We start from the raw sequence: 23,514 nt of genomic DNA on the forward strand, positions 1-23,514 counted from the left end.
TTTCACCACAGTAAACATTCTTGTGTCTGAGCAGTGCTATGTCAAGGTGACCAGAAGGAGTTTAAAATGTTTTCTCATAGTTAAGTCACTGAACATTTACAAAGTTACACTGTATAAAGATATAAATGAAGAACAACAGCAAAGGTGCTAGACGAGAGCTAAGAAATGTCCATTTAACAGCAATGTCTGTTAGCGTTCCCTCTTTTCTCCTTCTCTCCCTTTTTCTCCCTCTCTTCAGAGTGAACTGCAACAGCCTGTCCTCTTATTCCAATGTTTCCTCAACAGGCAGCTACCAATGAAGCTCATCTCCTGTCCAGAGAAAACAAAGCCAAGCCACATTCCCAGCGTTCAATTTGCTGTTACATCGGAGGTCGGTGAATTGGGGTTTGGGCTCTGTCTGGAAGAGCTGGGTGGCTGGTAATCTGCACTGGTGGGGGCCTCAGCCTGGTCCCTGGAAATTACTGGTGTGAATATTTACAGATGCAAGATCTTAATTTGAACAGTCTTTTGTTGCTGAGAACTGTTCTGCACTACAGGAAATGCCAACGTGTAGTGTATTTGAGTTTTAAAAAGTATACTAAAGTTTGTAAATTCTACTTAGAATTTTCAGACTGGATTTGCCCTAACGAAAAAATGTATCAGCCCCTAGAAAAACGTCCATTCATTATAATCCACATAATGATTCACATTTCCAGTTGCTGCAAGAATCTTTTCCTGCTGTAGCAAACTGGCTCCAATTAATATCCTACATCTGTAGGAACGCTCTTCATGTGAAGACACACACAGTACATTTTCAGCTTTCCTTTCCTAAAAATGTATTTTTAAATTATAAAATCATGGTAATAAACTTCATAGAAATATTTAAAACCATCAATGTTTTCAAATGAGCACGTCAACAAAATAGCAAATTAACATGGTGATAGCCTAGATAAAAAGCTGTGATAGGATCTAATGGAAAACAGCAGAAATGTGAAAAAGCCAAAAGTGATCTCGTTCTCACAAAAACAAACCACAAACATATGATGATGATGGTAATGATAATTGCGTTGTTTTTTTACTGTGTCAATCCTGAATTGTTGTAGTCTGACCAATGACTGTAGGTAGGAACCTTATATACACCGGCTCTAGTTTTCTCCCGGAGTGATTTCATCAATGGTAGCAAAGTGTCATCATACAAGCTAGCATGCCGCTAGTCAGTTTAGGGAACTGTCTCTAATATTGTTTTATTATTTCACTAAAAGTTATTACCACGTATCGGTGAAGGTCGTTACATATTATAATAACATCACGATATTTTGTATCTCGGTTGAGGCTGTGGAACTTTTCAGGATTAAGAACTCTTAGTTAGCTAGCTTGTAAACAGTGACTGTACAGCACTGTCATTTGGGTGACAAGCGTGTTGCTGCTGAATAAACCGCTGACGTTATCCAATAGGTAGGTCACGCATGTGATTTGTTTCATCTACTACTAGGGGTCATAACCTGACAATTTGGTATTACTTTTTGCACGTATTGAATCAATGTGTTAGCTACAGTAACGTTAGCTGACTGCATATGTTTGTGTGCCGCTAGCTAGAGTGTGCTAGCTTTATGATTTTGGGATAATGCAATAACTTGCTAACTGTTTGGTGTCAACAAGAGAGCAAGTCTGGTTATCAGTACAATCATGTTGATGTGGTCACAAATTTGACGTGTGTGTGTTCCCAGGTGTGTAACAGCAGATGGAGCTGCAGGCGGTATTGATGGCCGCTGGTGGTGGGTCTCGTATGATGGACCTAACCTACAACACCCCCAAACCTCTGCTACCTGTAGGAAACAAGCCCCTCATCTGGTACCCCCTCAACCTGCTGGAGAGAGTTGGGTTTGAAGGTAATATTCTCAACATTTAGGGCTCGATCCAATCAAACCCACTTTGGTGTATTACTGTTACACATTTTTTCATTATCAAATAAAATCCCCAAATGCTGGTTTTGTTTACTACAACAACCAGTTAGACACACTCACTGGTAGATGCTTCCGTTTTCAGAATAAGAGTTGCATGTGTGTGGGCAGTATCAGTAGTTTGTAACCAATGGCCCAATAGATGTCACATAGGGACTGTCAGTCAAAGTACTGCTCTAGTGCTATCAGTTGCAGAGTCATTCTTTTTAAAAAGGACATATACCACCTTTACAATACGACGGCCTCCTACTCCAAGACGCGTTACGTAGTATTTGTTTCATACATAAGGAGGAGTTGGTTTTTAGCCTAGCTAACATGTTTTTTGGAGTATGTGAGTTTAGCTAGAATACTTAAATATTGCAGTTAAGACCAAGTGAATGCATGGGTAGACCTATTTACAGTGTTTATAGGTCCCAGCTGTGGTCAGTTTGCTGCCAGGCCTCACCAGTCAGGCTGCATTTGGGTAATGATAAGTTGAAGGTAATTATTGGGGGATAAATGACAAGGATTGTTATAAAAACTACTATTTTCCACTCTAATCATATGCCTCGGGGCTTGATATAGGACTCCTTTCGGCCTAGTTGTAACTTTCATAGCCATCCACTGTGGTCTGGGAAAGCTGTTCTTGTCCACCTGTGTGCTTCGGTAAAGTGCACGTCAGGGCCCTCCACTGGAGTATCAGTCTTCTAGAAGGTGTGGTGTTTGGAAGGGGTGAGTGGATTTTGGAGGGGATTTTTTTATGATTTCTTGTTGAGTTCCTCATTATCGTTAGTGTTGAAATAACCTAAAGCAAGGTTTTATCCCACCAAAAGAAACTCACGCTAACTGCTTTTATTGTTAATAGGAGTCCAGTTTCACTAATTGGTGCATACAAATAGGCTATAGGGATTTTGCAAATGGAGATAATGTAGCGAAAGTTGACATACTATCCCACCTGGAATACATGTTCTAGTCAGAGCCCTCCCAGTCCATATAGTAACTTCATGTGTGGCAGTACTTACTGTGAGAAGCCAACTAGTAAGGCCCTGCAATTAGATTTTACAAGGCTAAATAAGGCAACAGTAAACAAACTAGTTTGGATGAAACATTTATACAGTCAAGACTCCATTACAAGACTTCCTTGCAATGTTCTCGATGTGTAAATAAATCTATCACATGCTCTGTTTCCATTGGAAGTGTTTTGAATGATTTTCCTAATGTACATTCTGCCAGTTAGCACATGTCTAATATGTTCGGTCATTGTTATCTGTCCCATTTGCTTGACTGGGTTTAGTTTTTCTAAATGTCTTTTATTTGTCCTCTGTAGAGGTAATTGTTATCACAACCAAAGAGGTGCAGAAGATGATCAGCACAGACCCCAAGGTGAAGCTGGATGTGAAGATGAAGTTAGACTTGGTGTGTATCCAGGAGGATGCTGACATGGGCACCGCCGACGCCCTCAGACACATCCAGCAGAAAGTCAAGGTGGGTGGAATGGCACCCTACCATTTGGGATGCATACACAGACCGTTGATCTCAGAGCCAGATTGGCTGCTCTCTCTGCCACCGCATTGGCTGGATCTACTGTGGGTGCTCCAGGGGGATAAATCCTAATTGAGTTATGGGTGTGTTACTCATATATATATATATATGATTTGTATCAGTATACTGTACAGGCGTATCAATACAGACATTATTAGTGTATGTCTAACAGTCCAAGTCAACACTGTTTCATAGTAGAGCACCTCGTAGATTAAGTGGAATCAATGATTAATTGCTTTGGAATTTGGGGGGGCCACAGAGTCAGCTTTAGGCACTACGGATGACTGATCATTTCAAAAAAGAAAAGGGGAAAAAATGCCTGCACAAATGTTCTCACAGTATGTCAGTGTTTTAACCGGACCATGTGGGTAGGGGGGGTTCATCCAGTGAGGGAGCGAGGGTACTACTAGCCCCTGAATGAGCCTATAGAAGACAGGCGCCCCATGTTTCACCTGGACACAGTATGGAAAGACTGAGGTCAGCGAGACTATTGAAGCAGGAGATCCTGTGTGCCGCTGGGCGACCACTGATCCGTGCGTTCCTGGCTCCGGCTAAGCGACGGGCCTCATTTCACCTGCTGAAAACCTGCCTCCCCGTCCCCTCCCTCCAGCCATTGCCCTCCCTCCCCTCGCTGCTCTCCAAACAGATGATGTCAGAAGCAGTCCGTTGCTGTCCAACGTGCAGGGTGGTTCACTGAAACCCACCCTGGTCTGTTGCATTTTGGAGCCCGTACAGGGAGACGTGAGTGGAATCTGGGTCGTTGTGACCCAGAGGGGTTTATATTTTGTATTTTTTGTCAAAATTAGATCATATTCAATTATTTTTGTTATGGTGTTATACTAGTTGGTACTGTAACTGTACAAAGTATTTAGTTCAGACTTAAGAGTGATTGTGGGGCTCATCATGAGTCCCTATTCAGACTCCCTATTTGCGTTAACTTACAGTAAAACCATGTTACAAAAACAAATAGATATTCATTAACTATCTGGGGGCAAACAGAACCAACCGGCCTCAGCTGGCCTCCAGGGTGATGAGAGAACTGGCTCCAGCATGCTCCTTTCCTTCCCTCCCAGTGCCTCCACATGCCTTTATTCCTAATCCACCACAGTCACGTAGATTAAAGGCATTGAGTTGCACAGCACACAAACAGACACTGGGGTGATGAGAGAGGACACCTGGCAATGGGGCTCCAAATCCCTGCATAGGAATCACTCTGTCGTCTCTCCCCTCCCAGACCATCTCCTCACACGAACACACTGCGCCCGGAGAATGATGGGTGTATCTTAGTAAATACTGTTCCATTTGCCTAAAGTCACCTATTGATAAAAGATTAGTGTACAAGCACTTTCTGTTCAGTGCAGTGATTAAGCATTAAGCCACTTTGACGTTTGCCCCTCTTTACTTGGTTGGAGATTCTGGGGAAGAAGCAGCAGTGAGTCCAGTATGTATGACACAGAGCAGCAGGCTTTTCATGTGAGTGGGGACACAGGAGACATGGTTGAGTGAGAGCGGGAGGTCAGGAGTTCTTGCTATTCCCTCCCGTGCACACACAGACAGACACACACAGACAGACACACACAGAGCTTTTGGTAGAGCTCCCCCTCTGTCATAAGTGCATGTAATAGAAGAGACTACACTCTGTATAATCACAATTTGAATTAGGCTTAAATAAGTTTAAACCTCTCAATCTTTGTTTTCTGATATTACATTTTTGGCATGTGTTGGAGATGAAGTATAAATTATAATGATTATATACGAATTGTAATTTCAATGCAATTTTTACTATTGTAGGCTATTAGTAGGGCCGTTCCACCTCAAAAAGCACAAGAGGATTTCGACACTCACTATATCAGATTGTCCTGAAATTGTTTCTGCAGTTAGAAAATGATAAGATTAGCATTCTTGAAACTTTATTTTGTTGAAATATAATTTGATCTCTGAGAAATTACACTAATTGATTGTGAGCAAGACAAAGGAGCTCATCGTGGACTATAGGAAATGGCCCACATTAACACCAACTGGGCTAAAGTGGAGCAGGTTGAGAGTTTCAAGTTCCTTGGTTTCCACATCACCAATGAACTATCATGGTCCAAACACACCAAGACAGTTGTGAAGAGGGCACGACAAAACCTTTTCCCCCTCAGGAGATTGAAAAGATTTGGCATGGGTCCCCAGATCCTCAAAGTTCTACAGCGGCACCATCGAAAGCATTTCACAGTAAGGTCTACAATTGTTGTATTCAGCGCCTGTGACAAATATAATGTTATTTTATTTTAATTTCTAGGATTCAGATTATATAGTACTATATAAATATAGTACCCAATATCTGATTTGGACCCATTAGCTACCAATGAAATATATATCACAAATTTGAATTTCACCCCATCTCAAAATCTAATGGTTTTGACCGTTTGGAAGTTTTTAGTGAGCTTCTTTTCTATTCCTGCTTTGACCATAACAGTGTGCCTTGCAAAGGGATTTTATTTCCTCGTTATGAAATTATCAACTTTGCCCAGTATATCTAAAAAACACTGATTGTTTAAAGCAAAACTACCAAAACTTTTGCTGATGGTGAACCTGATCAATTGGGGGAAACATATATTGTAAGCAGTGCTTGACTCTGACAGGAGCTCACCGGAGCTGCGTTCCGGCACCTCAAATATTCTACTGCTTGAGCTCCTGTTCCTCTCATAGAATATTAGCTCAAAAGTATTGTGGAGCACCTAAATGTAAACAGTACCGGCACCTAAAAAGGAGTACCTGCACCTATTTCAGTCCAAGCACTGATTGTAAGCCCCGTTCAGCAGGTAGCCTATAGCCAGATAGATAACAATAACCTAGCAAATTACATAGGTTGTCACTCAACTAATGAAGCCTAATATCGCACAAGCCATTTTAGCACTTGAATGCTGAAGGTGCCGTGTGGATGTGCAAGATCAGGAACAGACCGCCTACCTTCCGTTGGTCAGAGAGCAAAGCTGGACATAGTGAACATTTCGACTGGAATACTAATATGCCCTGGGGTTGTTAGGCATGTAAAATGACTTGTAGATCAATGACTATCAACGCATCAGTGGTCATAAACATTTTAACATCCCCAAAGTTGCTGTTATAAAGCTAATTCTACACATTTTGCCATGGGGCTTAGAGAACATTTGCAGTTTAAAAGCTATTTTCCTGCAATTCTATCCATTTTGCTATGGATTATGCCTTGTTCTTATGACTCAAACATTGTAACAAAATACATGGGGGCACCATGCCATGATATTTTTAGTGATTTTCATTCTCCCTGACTGTCTAGTTTATATTTTGGTGATTTGTTTGTTCTCAAATATAATCTTATTAAAAAATGTAGGTGTGACGCTGCTTAATGCATGTAGTGGAAACACTATGTTTGACAAATAATATGAATTGCTTCTCTGTACTATGTAATGTATTCTCTGTGAATTTGGGGATGTTTAAAAAAAAAAAAAATCCCTGGTCAGAGAAATTAGTCATGGAAATATTTACCATGAAGTAGTGTGAAAGTACCAGGTTTTGACCACTAGATGCCACAGTTCCTGCTATACCGCCACGCTATTTTATCCATTTTGCTGGTCTCTTGTGTTTTATTAACTTTGGGTAGAAAACCAATAGTTGTCTCATTATGAAAATAAATCAATTGTGTCGTCATCCTCCATGAAAGCAAATCAGTTTGTCCTAATAGCAACCTAATGCTTCAACCCAACTCTTCTTGAATAGTCCAAGTGTCAGCTCTCTGAAAGGGCTCTCCATATGCAATTCTCATATGAAGATTTTTCCTACAAGCCCAGAACTTTGATGGAGAAATAGGCTAGGGACTAAAATGTTGTGACAACCCCCCAAAAATATTAATGCATGGCAGTCTTATGTTTTTCAATAAAATGATCAGGAAACAGCTCTATATGTATTGTGAATAGTGACATTAAACCCTTTACCATTGAATGCCATTATAGACCATAACATTGAAACCATTAGAACTGCTGTGGCCTAATGGTTTACTTGCTCAGCAGGAATGGTTTAACAGTAATCCAGACCTTTTTGTAAGAGAATAAACCACACACAATGGGGCCATTTCCTTGAAAGCATAAAAGGGCAGATTTGTTTCATGGAGGACAGGCTAGAATTGTGAGGATTATTTTCATCATGCACCAAATATATTGGTTTTCTACCCTAAATTACAAAGAAAATGCTGTGATCTATTTAATAAACACAAGAGACTAGCAAAATGGATGTGTGGCAATATAGCAGGAACAGTGTCATCTAGTGGTCAACCTGGTACTTCCACACTATGGTAAATAATGGACACAAACTCAATTTCTAATTTCTCTGAACTGGGGGAAAAAACATCACCAGATTCACATGGAATACATTACATAGTAAAGAGAAGCAATATTTTAAGCCGCAACTTCATACTACACTGAACAAAATATAAACGCGACATGTAAAGTGTTGGTCCCATGTTTCATGAGCTGAAATAAAAGATCCCAGAAATGTTCCATATGCACAAAAAGCTTATTTCTCTCAAATGTTGTGCACAAATTTCTTTACATCCCTGTTAGTGAGCATTTCTCCTTTGCCAAGATAATCCATCCACCTGACAGGGGTGTGGCATATCAATAAGCTGATTAAACAGCATTATTATTACACAGGTGCACCTTGTGCTGGGCACAAAGAAAGGCCACTCTAAAATGTGCAGTTTTGTCACACCGCACAATGCCACAGATGTCTCATGTTTTGAGGGAATGTTCAATTGGCATTCTGACTGTTGAATGTCCACCAGAGCTGTTGCCAAAGACTTGAATGTTAATTTCTCTACCATAAGCCGCCTACAACATAGTTTTAGAGAATTTGGCAGCACATCCAACTGGCCCCACACCTGCAGACCATGTGTACGGCATTGTGTGGGCGAGCGGTTTGCTGATGTCAACTTGCTGAACAGAGTTCCCTATGGTGGCGGTGGTGTTATGCTATGGGCAGGCATAAGCTACGGACAACGAACACAATGACATTTTATCTATGGAAATTTGAGTGCCCAGAGATACCATGACTAGATCCTGAGGCCCATTGTCGTGCCCTTCATCCGCCGCCATCACCTTATGTTTCAGCCTGATAATGCACAGCCCCATGTCGCAAGGATCTGTACACAATTCCTAGAAGCTGAAATTGCCCCAGTTCTTCCATGGCCTGCATACTGAAAGATGTACAGAGATCCTTGCTGAAAACCTGCTCCAGGGTGCTCACTGGACAACGACCCTAAGGACACAGCCAAGTCAATGCAGGAGTGGCTTTGGGACGAGTCTCAATGTCCTTGAGTTGCCCAGCCAGAGCCCGGACTTGAACCTGATCGAACATCTCTGGAGAGACCTGAAAATAGCTGTGCAGCGACTCTCCCTATCGAACCTGACAGCTTGAGAGGATCTGCGGAGCACACCAAATACACACCAAATACAGGTGTGCTAAGCTTGTAGCGTCATACCCAAGAAGACTCGAGGCTGTAATTGCTGCCAAAGGTGCTTTATAATTTTGTAATTTTACTTATATGAATATTTATTTAATTTATTTATTTTATTATGTTTTATACATTTGCTCAAATTTCCAAAAATCTGTTTTTGCTTTGTCATTGTGGAATGCCAACTTGATGAAAAAACTAAATTTTAATTCATTTTAGAATACTTTTCGAATGCACTGTATTTATATATTTTTTTTTACCTTTAACTATGCAAGTCAGTTAAGAACACATTCTTATTTTCAATGACGGCCTAGGAACGGTGGGTTAACTGCCTTGTTCAGGGGCAGAACGACAGATTTGTACTTCGTCAGCTCGGGGATTCGATCTTGCAACATTTCAGTTACAAGTCCAACGCTCTAACCGCTAGGCTATCTGTTGCCCCACATTGGATGTTGGGGTGGGATAGGCATGTGCTAAGGGTCGTCAATGGGTGGCTTTTGATTTTTGGGTGGGGATTCCCCAGCTCTTACTCAGTAGGAAGAAGTTGGGTACTATATTTATTGGATATTATCTGAATCCTATAAATTAAAATGGCCAATTTTGGTGCAATCAATTAGCTTAATTTCTCTGAGGAAATTTTCTTTATTAAAAAAATAATAAATTGTGCCCATCTTACCTGTTTCTTACTACAGAAGCAATTTCAGAACAAATTGGCTTGCTGTAATGACATGGAATGACTCAGTAGCCTCATCTACATAATTTGTATAGTATGTACAAAATACATATTGAAGAGGGCATCCCTCCACATTATTAATTTTAATAGTGTAAACACTTTCTTCATGTCAAACACACATAACCCAAACTGTTAAATCGAGATCAGTTGTCACTGGAATGTCTCGCTACAATGTAAATGTAAAATTGACAGCGCTCACCAGAGACTTAGCCTAACTGTTGAAACCAGAGGTGTCTGACTGATTGCTGTGTGTGTGTGTCTGTCTATGGACTGTGTGGAGACAGCAGGAATAGCAGGCAGGCCCTCTTGTCAGACACACCCTCTCTCCAGTGTGCTACATTCAGGGTGGTCTCACCTGGCTGGGAGGGGAGGGAGCCTGGGAGGGGAGCAGGGCCTTGGGGCAGCCAGGCAGAACCAGGCAGGGGAGGAAGGCAGTGTGTGGGTGGCCCTGACCTAACCACCAGAGATCAGGCCTGCTAAATTGCCACAAACCCCGTCAGATGATCCTCCAGCTGACACCATTCCAGTGTCACACAGTCTGCATCCCAAATGGCACCCTACTCGCTATCTAGCTCACTACTTTTGAACAGGGCTCAGACTACCTTCAGCCGTCACTCCGCCTCCGATCCACCGACCGGACAGCGTGTGGAGCGACAGACCGATAGCTCCCTCACGACCGGCTGCAACAAAGGGATGTTTGTTACTTTTGGTGGTTGGTTAACTTGGTACTCAAAAATAGAAATTAGTGCTATATGTTTAGCCATTAGGAGCGGCCTAGCGGATCGGTTTACCTTGACATCGTGACTTCAGCTAATGGGGGATTATCCCAGCTGTTGACAGCATACATCATTGTACGGCCAGATGTACTTACCCGTGTATTAGATACAGTGCCTTCAGAAAGTATTCACACCTCTTGACTTCCACATTTTGTTCGTTTACAAAGTGGGATGAAAGTGGATTTAATTGTATTTTCTTTTGTCAACAATCTACAAAAAATACTAATGTTTTGAAAATAACACACTAATATATCTTGGTTAGATAAGTTTTCAAAAACCCTTAGTCAATACATGTAAGAATTACAGTGGGGAGAACAAGTATTTGATACACTGCCGATTTTGCAGGTTTTCCTACTTACAAAGCATGTAGAGGTCTGTAATTTGTATCATAGTTACACTTCAACTGTGAGACAGAATCTAAAACAATAATCCAGAAAATCACATTGTATGATTTTTAAGTAATTAATTTGCATTTTATTGCATGACATAAGTATTTGATACATCAGAAAAGCAGAACTTAATATTTGGTACAGAAACCTTTGTTTGCAATTACAGAGATCATATGTTTCCTGTAGTTCTTGACCAGGTTTGCACACACTGCAGCAGGGATTTTGGCCCACTCCTCCATACAGACCTTCTCCAGATCCTTCAGGTTTCGGGGCTGTCGCTGGGCAATACGGACTTTTTGCTCCCTCCAAAGATTTTCGATTGGTTTCAGGTCTGGAGACTGGCTAGGCCACTCCATGACCTTGAGATGCTTCTTACGGAGCCACTCCTTAGTTGCCCTGGCTGTGTATTTCGGGTCGTTGTCATGCTGGAAGACCCAGCCACGACCCATCTTCAATGCTCTTACTGAGGGAAGGAGGTTGTTGGCCAAGATCTCGCGATACATGGCCCCATCCATCCTCCCCTCAATACGGTGCAGTCGTCCTGTCCCCTTTGCAGAAAAGCATCCCCAAAGAATGATGTTTCCACCTCCATGCTTCACGGTTGGGATGGTGTTCTTAGGGTTGTAACTCATCCTTCTTCTTCCTCCAAACACGGCGAGTGGAGTTTAGACCAAAAAGCTCTATTTTTGTCTCATCAGACCACATGACCTTCTCCCATTCCTCCTCTCCTCTTGATAAACTTCAGATGGGCCTGGACATGCGCTGGCTTGAGCAGGGGGACCTTGTGTGCGCTGCAGGATTTTAATCCATGACGGCGTAGTGTGTTACTAATGGTTTTCTTTGAGACTGTGGTCCCAGCTCTCTTCAGGTCATTGACCAGGTCCTGCCGTGTAGTTCTGGGCTGATCCCTCACCTTCCTCATGATCATTGATGCCCCACGAGGTGAGATCTTGCATGGAGCCCCAGACCGAGGGTGATTGACCGTCATCTTGAACTTCTTCCATTTTCGAATAATTGCGCCAACAGTTGTTGCCTTCTCACCAAGCTGCTTGCCCATTGTCCTGTAGCCCATCCCAGCCTTGTGTAGGTCTACAATTTTATCCCTGATGTCCTTACAAAGCTCTCTGGTTTTGGCCATTGTGGAGAGGTTGGAGTCTGTTTGAGTGTGTGGACAGGTGTCTATTATACAGGTAACGAGTTCAAACAGGTGCAGTTAATACAGGTAATGAGTGGAGAACAGGAGGGCTTCATAAAGAAAAACTAACAGGTCTTTGAGAGCCGGAATTCTTACTGGTTGGTAGGTGATCAAATACTTATGTCATGCAATAAAATGCAAATTAATTACTTAAAAATCATACAATGTGATTTTCTGGATTTTTGTGTTAGATTCCGTCTCTCACAGTTGAAGTGTACCTATGATAAAAATTACAGACCTCTACATGCTTTGTAAGTAGGAAAACCTGCAAAATCGGCAGTGTATCAAATAATTGTTCTCCCCACTGTACCTTTTGCAGTGATTACAGCTGTGAGTCGTTATTGGTAAATCTGAGGTTTTCACAGCTGGATTGTACAATAGTTACCCATTATTCTTTCTAAAATTCTTCCGTCTCTGTCAAGTTGTTTGTTCATATTTGATTGACAGCCATTTTCAAGTCTTGCCATAGATTTTCAAGCAGATTTAAGTCAAAACTCAAACTAGGCCACTCTGGAAAATTCAATATTGTCTTGGTAAGCAACTCAAGCAACAGTGCATATTTGGCCTTGTTTTAGGCTTTTGTCCTGCTGAGAGGTGAATGTATCCAAGTGTCTGTTGGAAAGCAAACTGAACCAAGTTTTCCTCTAGGATGTTGCCTGTGCTTAGCTCTATTCCCTTTCTTTTTATCCTAAAAACTCCCTAATCCTTGCAGATGACAAGCATACCCATAATACGATGCAGCCACCACCATGCTTGAAAATATAAAAGTGGTACTCAGTGATGTGTTGGTTTTGCACCAAATATAAAACTTTATTCAGGATAAAAACTGAATTTCTTTTCCACATTTTTTGTAGTATTATTTTAGTGCCTTATTGCAAACAGGATGCATGTTATGGAAACATTTTATTCTGTACAGTCTTCCTCCTTTTCACTCTGTGAATTGGGTTAGTATTGTAGAGTAACTACAATGTTTTTTTGATCTGTCAGTTTTCTCCCATCACAGCCATTAAACTTGAACTGTGTTTTAAAGTCACCATTGGCCTCATGGTGAAATCCCTGAGTGGTTTCCTTCCTCCCCAGCAACAGAGTTAGGAAGGGCACATGTGTCTTTGTAGTGACTGGGTGTATCGATACAACATCTAAAGTGTAATAACTGCACCATGCTCAAAGGGATATTCAATGTCTGCTTTTTAAATTTATTTTTTGCCCATCAATAGGTGCCCTCTGCGAGGCATTGGAAAACCTCCCTGGTCTCTGTGGTTGATGCTATTTATGTGACTTGTTAAGCAGATTTTTACTCCTGAACTTAACAAAAGGGTTGAATACTTACTGACTAATTTTTGTATTAATTTGTAAACATTTCTAAAAACATCATTCCACTTTGACAAAATGGGGTATTGTGTGAAGATCAGTGACACAAAATCTCAATTTATAATTTTTTAAATTCAGGCTCTTGCACAACAAAATGGAGAAAAAGTCAAGGGATGTGAATACTTTCTGAAGGCACTGTATGTATGTATGTATGTATGTAGTTATATGAACTGAATATGATTAAATGTAGCCTTTTTTTTTGGTAATGTAACTGATGCCTCTAAGGGACACTCAAAGGGAGATATTTTCTTTTTTTAAAGTTACTTTCGTGATTTACTGTGAATTTTTTTTTTTCAGAGCTTCACAAAATCTTTCTTCTGTGTTAAAGGCTTCTATGTTTTCAGTGTTGAAACCAAACCCCCACTCTCACACATGTCTGTTCCAACAATTAAAACCTGTCTTTTGGGGTCTGAAATAAATAGCCTAACCATAGTGTTGGATTAGCAGGAGAAGATGCTCCTGTAGTCTCTCTCCAGTAGCAGTGAGAGAGACCGAGACAGTGGAGTTGAGGGGCCCTGGCTCTGGCTTGGTTGTTATCTGTTGGCCATGTGTGCTACCGTGGAGTAGAGCAGAGCCAGACTGCTGAGCTGCATGCCCCGGGTGCAGAACGTCACGGCAGGGCCTCTCCACAGGCCTCCCCAATGAGGCATGCAGCCTTTATAGAGCCAGGCACGCTTTAACAGGCCCCGCTCCTCACTCGCCTTCCCTGTTTATTTATCCACAGGCCCAAGATGGCCAGAGCAGATGGGAACCAGACATCTCAAACAGAAACAATGGCAAATGCAGCGCAGGATTTATCGCTGGATTCCCCTGTGCCCCTTGCTACACTTCGCTAGGATGCCTCGCTAGGAGTTAGGAGAGCACCATGTTTATCAAGGAGGTTCACCCTCCCTATCCACTCCTTCTATCTCTCTTCACCTCTCTCTCTATCTCCTCCTCTCTCTCTACCTCTGTCTCCACTTCCCCCTTATGAACCCATTTTTGTTGTGACTGTAGTTAAGAAAAACATAGCCAAACTTTTCATGCGCATGGACTTCTTATGGAGCACCGTTGCCTCATATGTTCATGCACATCATTCGAGATGAATGTCACAGCTGCGAAGAAGCTCGGGTGATTTGAGCATAACGTGAAGCTGGACTGAATAAACTGTATTTGAAGGCTGGAGTGTGATAACTTACTGAGCGTTGCCAGGGAACAGCTTAATGTCTATTCGCTTTCATTAGAAGGGTGTTCTTCCTATTAGGCAGAATAATGTAATGGACTCTGATGTGAAAGGGTACTGGGCATGCTTTAGAAAAAGTTGAAGGGGAAATTGTCATAGATCATCGCTGTCTTTTGTTTCATTTTAAAGTTTGGCGATAAACGAATGTTAACGAGTAAGCCCTTTTGACTAGTACCAGCTGTCATATTCTCCTATTCAAGTCAATGAACTGCTAATTGTTCTGAATTATCTGTATCAGTGCTACAATACAACTGTTTAGTGGGGCCTGATCCTTGAGTGAAAACACATCCTCTTCCTCTCAAAGCCCACTAACTACCTTAACATTAGTATTGTTTCATACCAACAGAACTCTGCTCCGGGTCTTGAGGTAAAGAGAGAATGCTTATAAATCTCTGTGGTCCTTCTCCCTCTCTCAAATTCTGATGAATGTGTGTTTCTCCTCCATGTCTCCCTCCAGACGGACATCTTGGTGTTGAGCTGTGACCTGATAACGGACGCTGCCCTCCACGAGGTGGTCGACCTGTTCCGGGCCCACAACGCTACCCTCTCCATGCTGATGAGCAAAGCCCACGAGTTCACCGAGACTGTTCCCGGACAGAAGGGCAAGAAAAAAAACGGTGTGATTCAGATGATTATAGCACAACAAGCATTATTACACCAGATCCTGCATTTGAGTTTGAGTCAACCAAAAATAGTGAATGCAGAACACTACTTCATGTCATCTGTCAGTATTTTTATGGATGATAAAATGGTACATTTCAAAGATTAATTCCCTAAAAAGGATATTCCCCAGTTAGCAAATGTTTATTGTGCTTGAAACAATCTACGATCAAACTCGTTGACATTTTTATTTTCTATATCTGTCTTATTAAACCGAGTGAAGGTCTGTAGGATGTTAGTTTACAAGCCAGGCAGATGGCTAGCTTGTTAGTCGTGTGGTGAGATCTTAGCCATTGATGTGTGATTGTTCCTCTGGTGTCTTCCTTCTCCCAGGGGAGCAAAGGGACTTTGTTGGGGTGGATGGCACAGGAAAGAGGCTCCTCTTTATGGCCAACGAGGCCGACCTGGACGAAGGTCTGGTCATCAGGAAGTCCATCATGAGAAAGTGAGTATTACTTTATCACATTTAGTGGTTAAATGTAGACTCTACTAAAGGGCGTTGCCATGAACAGCACTGCAGATATTGCGATAAACAGGATGCAAGACGTATTTCCCACACAGTCATACACAGTATCTGTGCATGTGCATAGGTTCGCTTTACGCTGTTCGAGCATGGTAGGTGCGGGACCAAAACAGTGGGGGAGTTTAGCCTCGCGCTTCAATGCTCTTAGTTGTTGCGGAAATTGACCAACTGTGCTGTTTACTTTGTGCACCTACGTCATATCACTGAGTGTACCTTTAAAAATGGTCTCCCCTCAAACCCAATAATGCCTATTGTCTGACCGGTGATGATAAATTGAAACTTATGAAATGTTGGCTGTATTCATTACCATTTCAATTATTTTCATTGCCTTGTCAAATTAAATCCCCGTTCTCACTATTAATGATGTGACGTTTTCATAGCCTTACAAATAATGTGACTGAGTTGGTCTGGGTAGGAACTGGGAGTCAGGTACAATAACGCCTCCCCCGGTCTAACAATACAGGGATACATATTTTATCACTTCTCTCTTGAGTCTGACTCTTGAGTCTTTCCACTGGGCTGTCTTATCAACTGAACTGGGTTCAATTCCTATTTCAAAAACTTTATCTGTGCTTGTTTGAGCTTGAGCAACCATCACTCAACTGGCTCTCCAGGCAGGAAAAAGCAAATGCTTGACGCAGTTGGAAGATCTCAAATACTATTTGAACCCAGGTCTGTCTTATCAAGCCAACGTGTGTTTGTGTGTTTGTGTGTTTGTGTGTTTGTGTGTTTGTGTGTGTGTGTGTGTGTGTGTGTTAGTACAGCGCAAGGCAAGGCGTGGAGTGTTGAAGGGAACAATGCAAACTTGTTCAGATCTGACCCTGCATTTGTGTGGGATTGCTAATAAAAACACAGCACTCCCCAGCCTTGGCTGTCATGAGACTAACCAATTACTTCAGCTACACAGGGATTTACTCCTGCTTTGGCTGTGTTCGGGCTGTTTTTCCACGGCAGACCTCCTGTTCCAGCTTAGCGCATGCTGTGGTCCTTTTTCTTTCACTTGTTCTCGCTCTCTTTTTCAAACATCCATGTAGGCTTTATCGTTGTGCTGGGTGGTTGTGTGTGTGATTGCATTTGGCTGCTCTTAAGCCGTCTATTTATGCTCTTATCTCATCGCCACCCTACGTCTTAAAGCGGCAATCAGCAGTAGAAACAATAATGCATTCTCCCTGCCCCATTTTCGGTTAAAAAGCTGAGGCATGTGGCTGGAGAAATGTAACCACTCTCAAATTCATAGCTATGGCTACAAGGACTGACCGTCCATAATATCAAAACATGTTTTGAGGCTAAATTGTGTTTTACAAACGTTGGAGCAAAAACAAACGTATATTTTGGGTTCTGATGGGGTACTACTCTCATGTTGAACTACTCTCATGAGGCATTTCTAAGTTATGTTAATTGCCAAGGGTTATGGGTTTGATTCCCGCTGGGGCCACTCATACATAAAATGTTTGCACGCATGACTATAAGTTTGTCACGTCCTGACCATAGAAAGCCTTTATTTTCTATGGTAGAGTAGGTCAGGGCATGACTAGGGGTTTAGTCTAGTTTATATTTTCTATGTTGGGTTCTAGTTTGTTTTTTCTATGTTGGTGTTTTAGTATGTTTCCCAATTAGAGGCAGCTGGGTATCGTTGTCTCTAATTGGGGATCATACTTAAGTAGCATTTTTTCCACCTGTGTGTTATGGGATATTGTTTTGAGTAGTGCACGTTGCACCTCTGTTGTCACGGTTTGTTGTTCATTTATTGTTTGTTTTGCTAAGTTTCACTTTATAATAAATGATGTGGAACTGTACATTCGCTGCGCCTTGGTCCGTCTCTACACACGAACGTGACAAAGTTGCTTTGGTTAAAAGTGTCTGCTAAATGCTATTTATTATTATGGTCCACAATGGATGTAGTAACTGCTGATTGCCTTTTTTTTTTTTTTAAGCTTTAAAGCAGAATTCATGTTTGTTCAATTGCCAAAGGTGTAAATCCTACTTGACCAGATCAATAAAATGATCTATTGATGTAAAATACTTGCAAATGTACTGCCCACTACTAAATACATATTGGTATTGAGGCCATTTAGAGTTGATAAAACGTCATGCATAAGGAATTCGGATAATAAGGAACTAGAATAATGAACTAGATAGTCATATTCGGTTTTGAAAGAAATGGCAAACTTGCTCATCAAATACCCGTATGTCTAGTGTTCACAAAAATGAACCCATTAGTAGCATTATCTTGAGTCCCATGCGTGGTGTCTTTGATGTCTGGGCTGAAAGAGCTGAAGCTGTCGACATCCTGGCTGGACCTGGACTGCAGCCCTGGGCCCATATTCATAAAGTACTTATCTAGGATCAGGTCCTCCCTGTCCATATAATCTTATCCATTATGATCTTAAAGGCAAAACTGATCCCAAATCAGCACTCCTACGAGACCTTTTGTGAAGATGGGCCCAGGTCATGTGCCTTGGTCCTGGGCTTCTGGTCTGTGGACTGGTCCTGTTCACTGGTCTGGACTGTGGGCTGCGGTTCTATGACCTATGTTCTAGGTTGTGGACTCTGGGCTGCGGGAGCTGGTCTGTTGGGAGCTCATAAATACTTCAGGGAGCCCGAGCCACTGTAAATCCTGCCCAATAAGAGAGGGGCCGCAACAGCAGCTGCAAGCATGCTTCCCTGCAAAAGGAAATTGGCCACGCGCGCTAATGTGAGATACGCACACACATGCATGTAGCAAACACACACACACATCAGGATATCACACGCAGTTGTGGGCTTGTGGCACTACATTCATACTGAGCTTACTTACACTGAAATACTTGCATATAGGAAACATCTGAACATTTTGGCCTACACATGCACATTGAAAGACTGGCAAATTGTTTCTCCACAAACAGCCACAACATGCACAACCTCACAGGCCTGAAGTTTATTAGGCATGTTAACCCCAATCAAATTAAACGTCTAGTTGAGCTTTAAAATAGAAGTCGTCAATGAACCCTAGGCCACTTGTTGAAAGACTGAGGTGTATTGAGTTTGTCAGTCTTGTGATATCTTAAAGCTGTCGGCTAACTATTCAGCTAGCATAAGTATTGATGCTTTGTCATTTATTTCAGCCCCAGATGTCAAAGGTCTCTGTTTCGACTCTGTTTCCCCCCATTAAGCCCCTTTTTCCTGAGCGTAGGAAGTTTGAGATGTCTGAAAGCCTCCCATACCAGCTCAAGTCATTCCCTGGCTGTTTGTCTAAGCTGTCTCCAGAGTCTTTCTTTACTTGTCTGCCGTTGTATTTAAACAGACATAGGCTGGGTGACGTATGGAATGGGATCGCTGGGCTGCTGTCACGTGTTGCTGTCCTATACTGTGGTACGGCTAACCTGGGACCAATGGCTTAACCACCACTCACTTTGGGCCACTCAATTCCTTTGTACAAATTTCCCATTGATATCAATGCATGAGTTATTCGAAGTTACAAATGCGGATCTTGGGCTAGGATAAGGTCATGATAAGCTGTAGTCCACACTACCTACCGAAACAGTTTTAATCTGTATTCTTCGTAGCTGTTTACAAACCACAATAGTCAGAGGCTGGCACTAAGACAGCATTGAATGAGCTGTATTCCCCTATAAGAAAACGCTCACCCAGAGGCGGCACTCCTAGTAGCCGGGGACTTTAATGCAGGGAAACTTAAATCCATTTTACCAAATTTCTATCAGCACGTTAAATGCTCTCCCTCGCCCTCCATTTGGCAAATCTGACCATAATTCTATCCTCCTGATTCCTGCTTACAAGCAAAAATTCAAGCAGGAAGCACCATTAACTAGATCAATAAAAAAAGTGGTCAGATGAAGCAGATGCTAAGCTACAGGAGTGTTTTGCTTACGGAATTCATCCAATGGCATTGAGGAGTATACCACCTCAGTAATTGGCTTCATCGATGACGTTGTCCCCACAGTGACCGTACATACATACCCCAACCAGAAGCCATGGATTACAGGCAACATCCGCACTGAGCTAAAGGCGAGAGCTGCCGCTTTCAAGGAGCGGGAATCTAACCCGGAACTTATAAGAAATCCCGCTATGCCCTCCGACGAACCATCAACCGGGACTAGGATCAAATCATACTACACAGGCTCTGACGCTCGTCGGATGTGGCATGGCTTGCAAAACATTACAGACTACAAAGGGATCCACAGCTGCGAGCTTCCCATGACGTGAGCCTGCCAGACGAGCTAAACTACTTCTATCCTCGCTTCGAGGCAAATAACACTGAAACATGCATGAGAGCACCTGCTGTTCCGGAAGACTGTGCAATCACGCTCTCCGCAGCTGATGTGAGTAAGACATTTAAACAGGTCAACATTCACAAGGCCGCAGGGCCAGACAGATTACCAGAACTGCAGTAGAGCAGGTTGAGAGCTTCAAGTTCCTGGTGTACACATCACCAACAAACGAACATGGTCCAAGCACACCGACAGTCATGAAGAGGGCACGACAAAACCTTTTCCTCCTCAGTTGACTGAAAAGATTTGGCATGGGTCCTCAGATCCTCAAAAGGTTATACAGCTGCACCATCGAGAGCATCCTGACTGGTTGCATCACTGCCTGGTGTGGCAACTGCTCGGCCTCCAACCGCAAGGCACTACAGAGGGTAGTGCGAACGGCCCAGTACATCACTGGGGCCAAGCTTCCTGCCATCCAGGACCTCTATACCAGGCAGTGTCAGGAAGGCCCTAAAAATTGTCAAAGACTCCAGCCACCCTAGTCATAGACTGTTCTCTCTGCTACCACACAGCAAGCGGTACCGGAGAGCGAAGTCTAGGTCCAAGAGGCTTCTAAACAGATTCTACCCCCAAGCCGTAAGACTCCTAAACATCTAGCCCAGACGTTTTGCATTCCCCCCCCCTCCCCCCTCTTTACACCACTTCTACTCTCTGTTGTCATCTATGCATAGTCACTTTAATTACTCTACCTACATGTATATACTACCCTAACCGGTACCCCTGCACATTGACTTTGTATCGGTACCCCCTGTATCAAGTCTCTCTTGTTATTTTACTGCTGCTCTTTAATTATTTGTTACTTTTATCTCATTCTTATCTGTATTTTTTGGAAACTGCATGGTTGGTTAGGGGCTCGTAAGTAAGCATTTAACTGTAAGGTGAAGGTTGTATTTGGCGCATGTGACTAAGAAAATTTGATCTTAAGTTAGTATTCAGCCCTTAAAGAACTTTCTCTTTTGTTCTAATGCCCTCATCCCTTGCTTTCTTTGATGCACTGATATATGGCCTACATGTTACAGCAGGGTATGGTCAATATTCTTCAGAGACTCAGAGACACTTATTTTGATGACTTTTTAAAGGTATTGTTAGACAACCAGTGTTTGTTGGTTACCAAACTGCATGTTATTGACTGCTGTCCTAGATTACCACCACGTTGTCCCATGCTAGTAGTCTGTGTGGTGACACCCTTCACTACCCATTTCCACATGTGAATGAAATGCAAGCTGAAAACATGCTACACATATGATATGAGTTGGCCCCTGAATTGATTTGACAGTGTGAAGGCTCCTGCAGATTCCTCTCATACAATGTTGCTCCACTTTCCACTGTAAATCCAGCAGAGGTCAAGTCAGAGTCCTTGCTGTACTACCATAGTTTCATTCTCTTTTAGGATGAAATCATGGATTTGGTCAATCACTTGAGGTCTACAGTACTTGGTTCCCGCTAAACTAAATATATTTGAAGAATTTAGGACCATTGCAAAACAAGTAGCATGTGTCTCGTCCCCTGTGTGCCATGAAGCACACTCCTCAAACATTCCTCTCTTTAAATGGCGTCAATCTATTGTCCAATGGCAAGTGGCAAAGTTTGGGAAGCTATACATTTAATTGCACGTTTTCCTAAGTAACTACCCAAGTCTGGAATTTTTTTGTCCCTTCATATTTACTTTCTGTGCTCAGACAAGAGAGGATACAAAGAGCCTAGGTCTTTATAGTAAAGCCCTGTGTAGCTGGCCGCTTGAGCAAATTTGCCTGGGCCTTGCGGTGGTGTTGACACAGACTAGGTCCAGAATAGCAGTTAGAACTGTCCCTTCAGAGAAAAGCACAAGGACCATTTACCTCACAGCGCTGCTGCCATGTGTAATGTGCTCGTTTAGGGCCTACTACACGTGGAGGTTTTTAGTAGTAAGTCATTAAGCTATTTGGAAGTGAGTCACCCAAGCCCGAGGAGTCTTCCAACAATGTTCTGTTTCACTCACCAGCCAGGCCCTCTAGACCTGGTGTTCCCAAACTGTGGGGCGCGGCCCCTGGGGAGGAGGTGGCTTTAAACTTACTCTTGAAAGTTGTAATAGTAGAATGCACAAGGTGCAATTTCGAAATTGGATAGTGCATCATCAGTTCCTGTTGGTCATTGCATACCTTAGAGCTATATATAACTATAATGTCCAGCTCAACTAGCCCATTTCGGCTAACATTTTTTTGTTTTGTAGCTCATAGATATTGTTGTAATTTTTTGTCACAAAAATATCACATGAATACATGTTATACAGGGCAAAATGTATAGAATTGCACGAAAATGTACTTTAAAACTGCAAAATGTTCTTTGCACCCCATGACAAAATGTGTAGAATTGCAGAAAATAAGCTTTAAACCTGCAAAATTTTCTCCACCAACGAGGGGTGTGAACAGTTTGTCTCACTAACAGTGCTTGTGCAGTGGGGATGTTACCCAATGCTGGAAGGGCCCTTAGCGAAACATTTGTGAACCTCTGCTGTAGACTACCAGGAATTACACATTAAACTTGTTTGGCAAATGCAGTGGCTTTATGGCCAAACGATGTGTATTGTAGTTCTACTAAAATGATCATGCAAATGGAGGTCCTTCCTCCAGCATGTAGGCCTTCCCAGTAGACAGACTAGGCCTGTTGCTGCTCTTGCTTGTGTTTAACCATGGTGCAATTCTCCATAAAGGGCACACGTTGACCCACACCCTTCTCCTCCACACCTCCAGCCACAACACACTGATCCCTGGGTATCTCTCCTGCTGGCCTGCCTCCCTGCCTGACTGCCCAGCCCCACAGGTGCCAAACAATGATGTCAGATGCTGGTTGTGTGCTATGATATTCCTGTCTCTGTTTTCAGCCCCTCGTTGGCGGGTTCAGCACATGTCCCCTCTGTGAGCTGGTTAATGGAATGGCTCAAAGTTGTAGTAATTTACCTCTTGCTTGTTTACCCGCTTCCCTCTTCCCCCTCAAAACATGATTTATACAGCCCGGCATCTGGTTCTGAAATCTGCATGGCCAAACAGAGCTGACTCATTCTCAATGCTTCAAATCGCATTCTTCACCCAAGAAAAGACGGAGCGGGGGAGGCAGTCACATAAAGTCCCGGAGATGAGATGGTTTTCTTATGGTCTCGCTTCATAAATGTTACATTTAGGGGAGGAGGAGAGAATGGGGGGCCAGGTTGACTGCAACACCACCCGGCAGGCTGGATAGCCGGGTCGCTATGATAGTGTTTCATCACTCTAATCATGGTGGAGGTTTGTCATCTATTTCACCTGATGCTCTGACCCAGAGGTCATGTAGAATATAGGCTAGTGAATGTACGGCTATGGTCTTATCTGACCCATTGCGTAGGTTCTGTCCAAGGAGCTGTTTATGGAGTCTGGTCACCTGGTCATACTTTAAGCGTAATTCAGAATCCAGAGACGTGATAGTCCAACGAC

General features: G+C 42.6%; 1 protein-coding gene across 1 annotated transcript in view; it reads left to right on the forward strand.

The window, feature by feature from the left end:
• Positions 1-1,131: 1,131 nt before the first annotated feature.
• The window catches only part of LOC129824025 (translation initiation factor eIF-2B subunit gamma-like), a 45,056-nt gene continuing 22,673 nt past the window's right edge, over positions 1,132-23,514 (forward strand). Inside the window, exons 1-5 of the mRNA XM_055883294.1 lie at positions 1,132-1,434; positions 1,707-1,868; positions 3,247-3,404; positions 15,075-15,234; positions 15,611-15,722. Coding sequence (XP_055739269.1) covers positions 1,721-1,868; positions 3,247-3,404; positions 15,075-15,234; positions 15,611-15,722 — 578 coding nt within the window. The 5' untranslated portion in view covers positions 1,132-1,434; positions 1,707-1,720. The remainder of the gene's footprint in view (positions 1,435-1,706; positions 1,869-3,246; positions 3,405-15,074; positions 15,235-15,610; positions 15,723-23,514) is intronic.

The sequence above is a fragment of the Salvelinus fontinalis genome, chromosome 26, assembly GCF_029448725.1.
Source record: "Salvelinus fontinalis isolate EN_2023a chromosome 26, ASM2944872v1, whole genome shotgun sequence".
Classification (NCBI taxonomy): Eukaryota; Metazoa; Chordata; class Actinopteri; order Salmoniformes; family Salmonidae; genus Salvelinus; species Salvelinus fontinalis.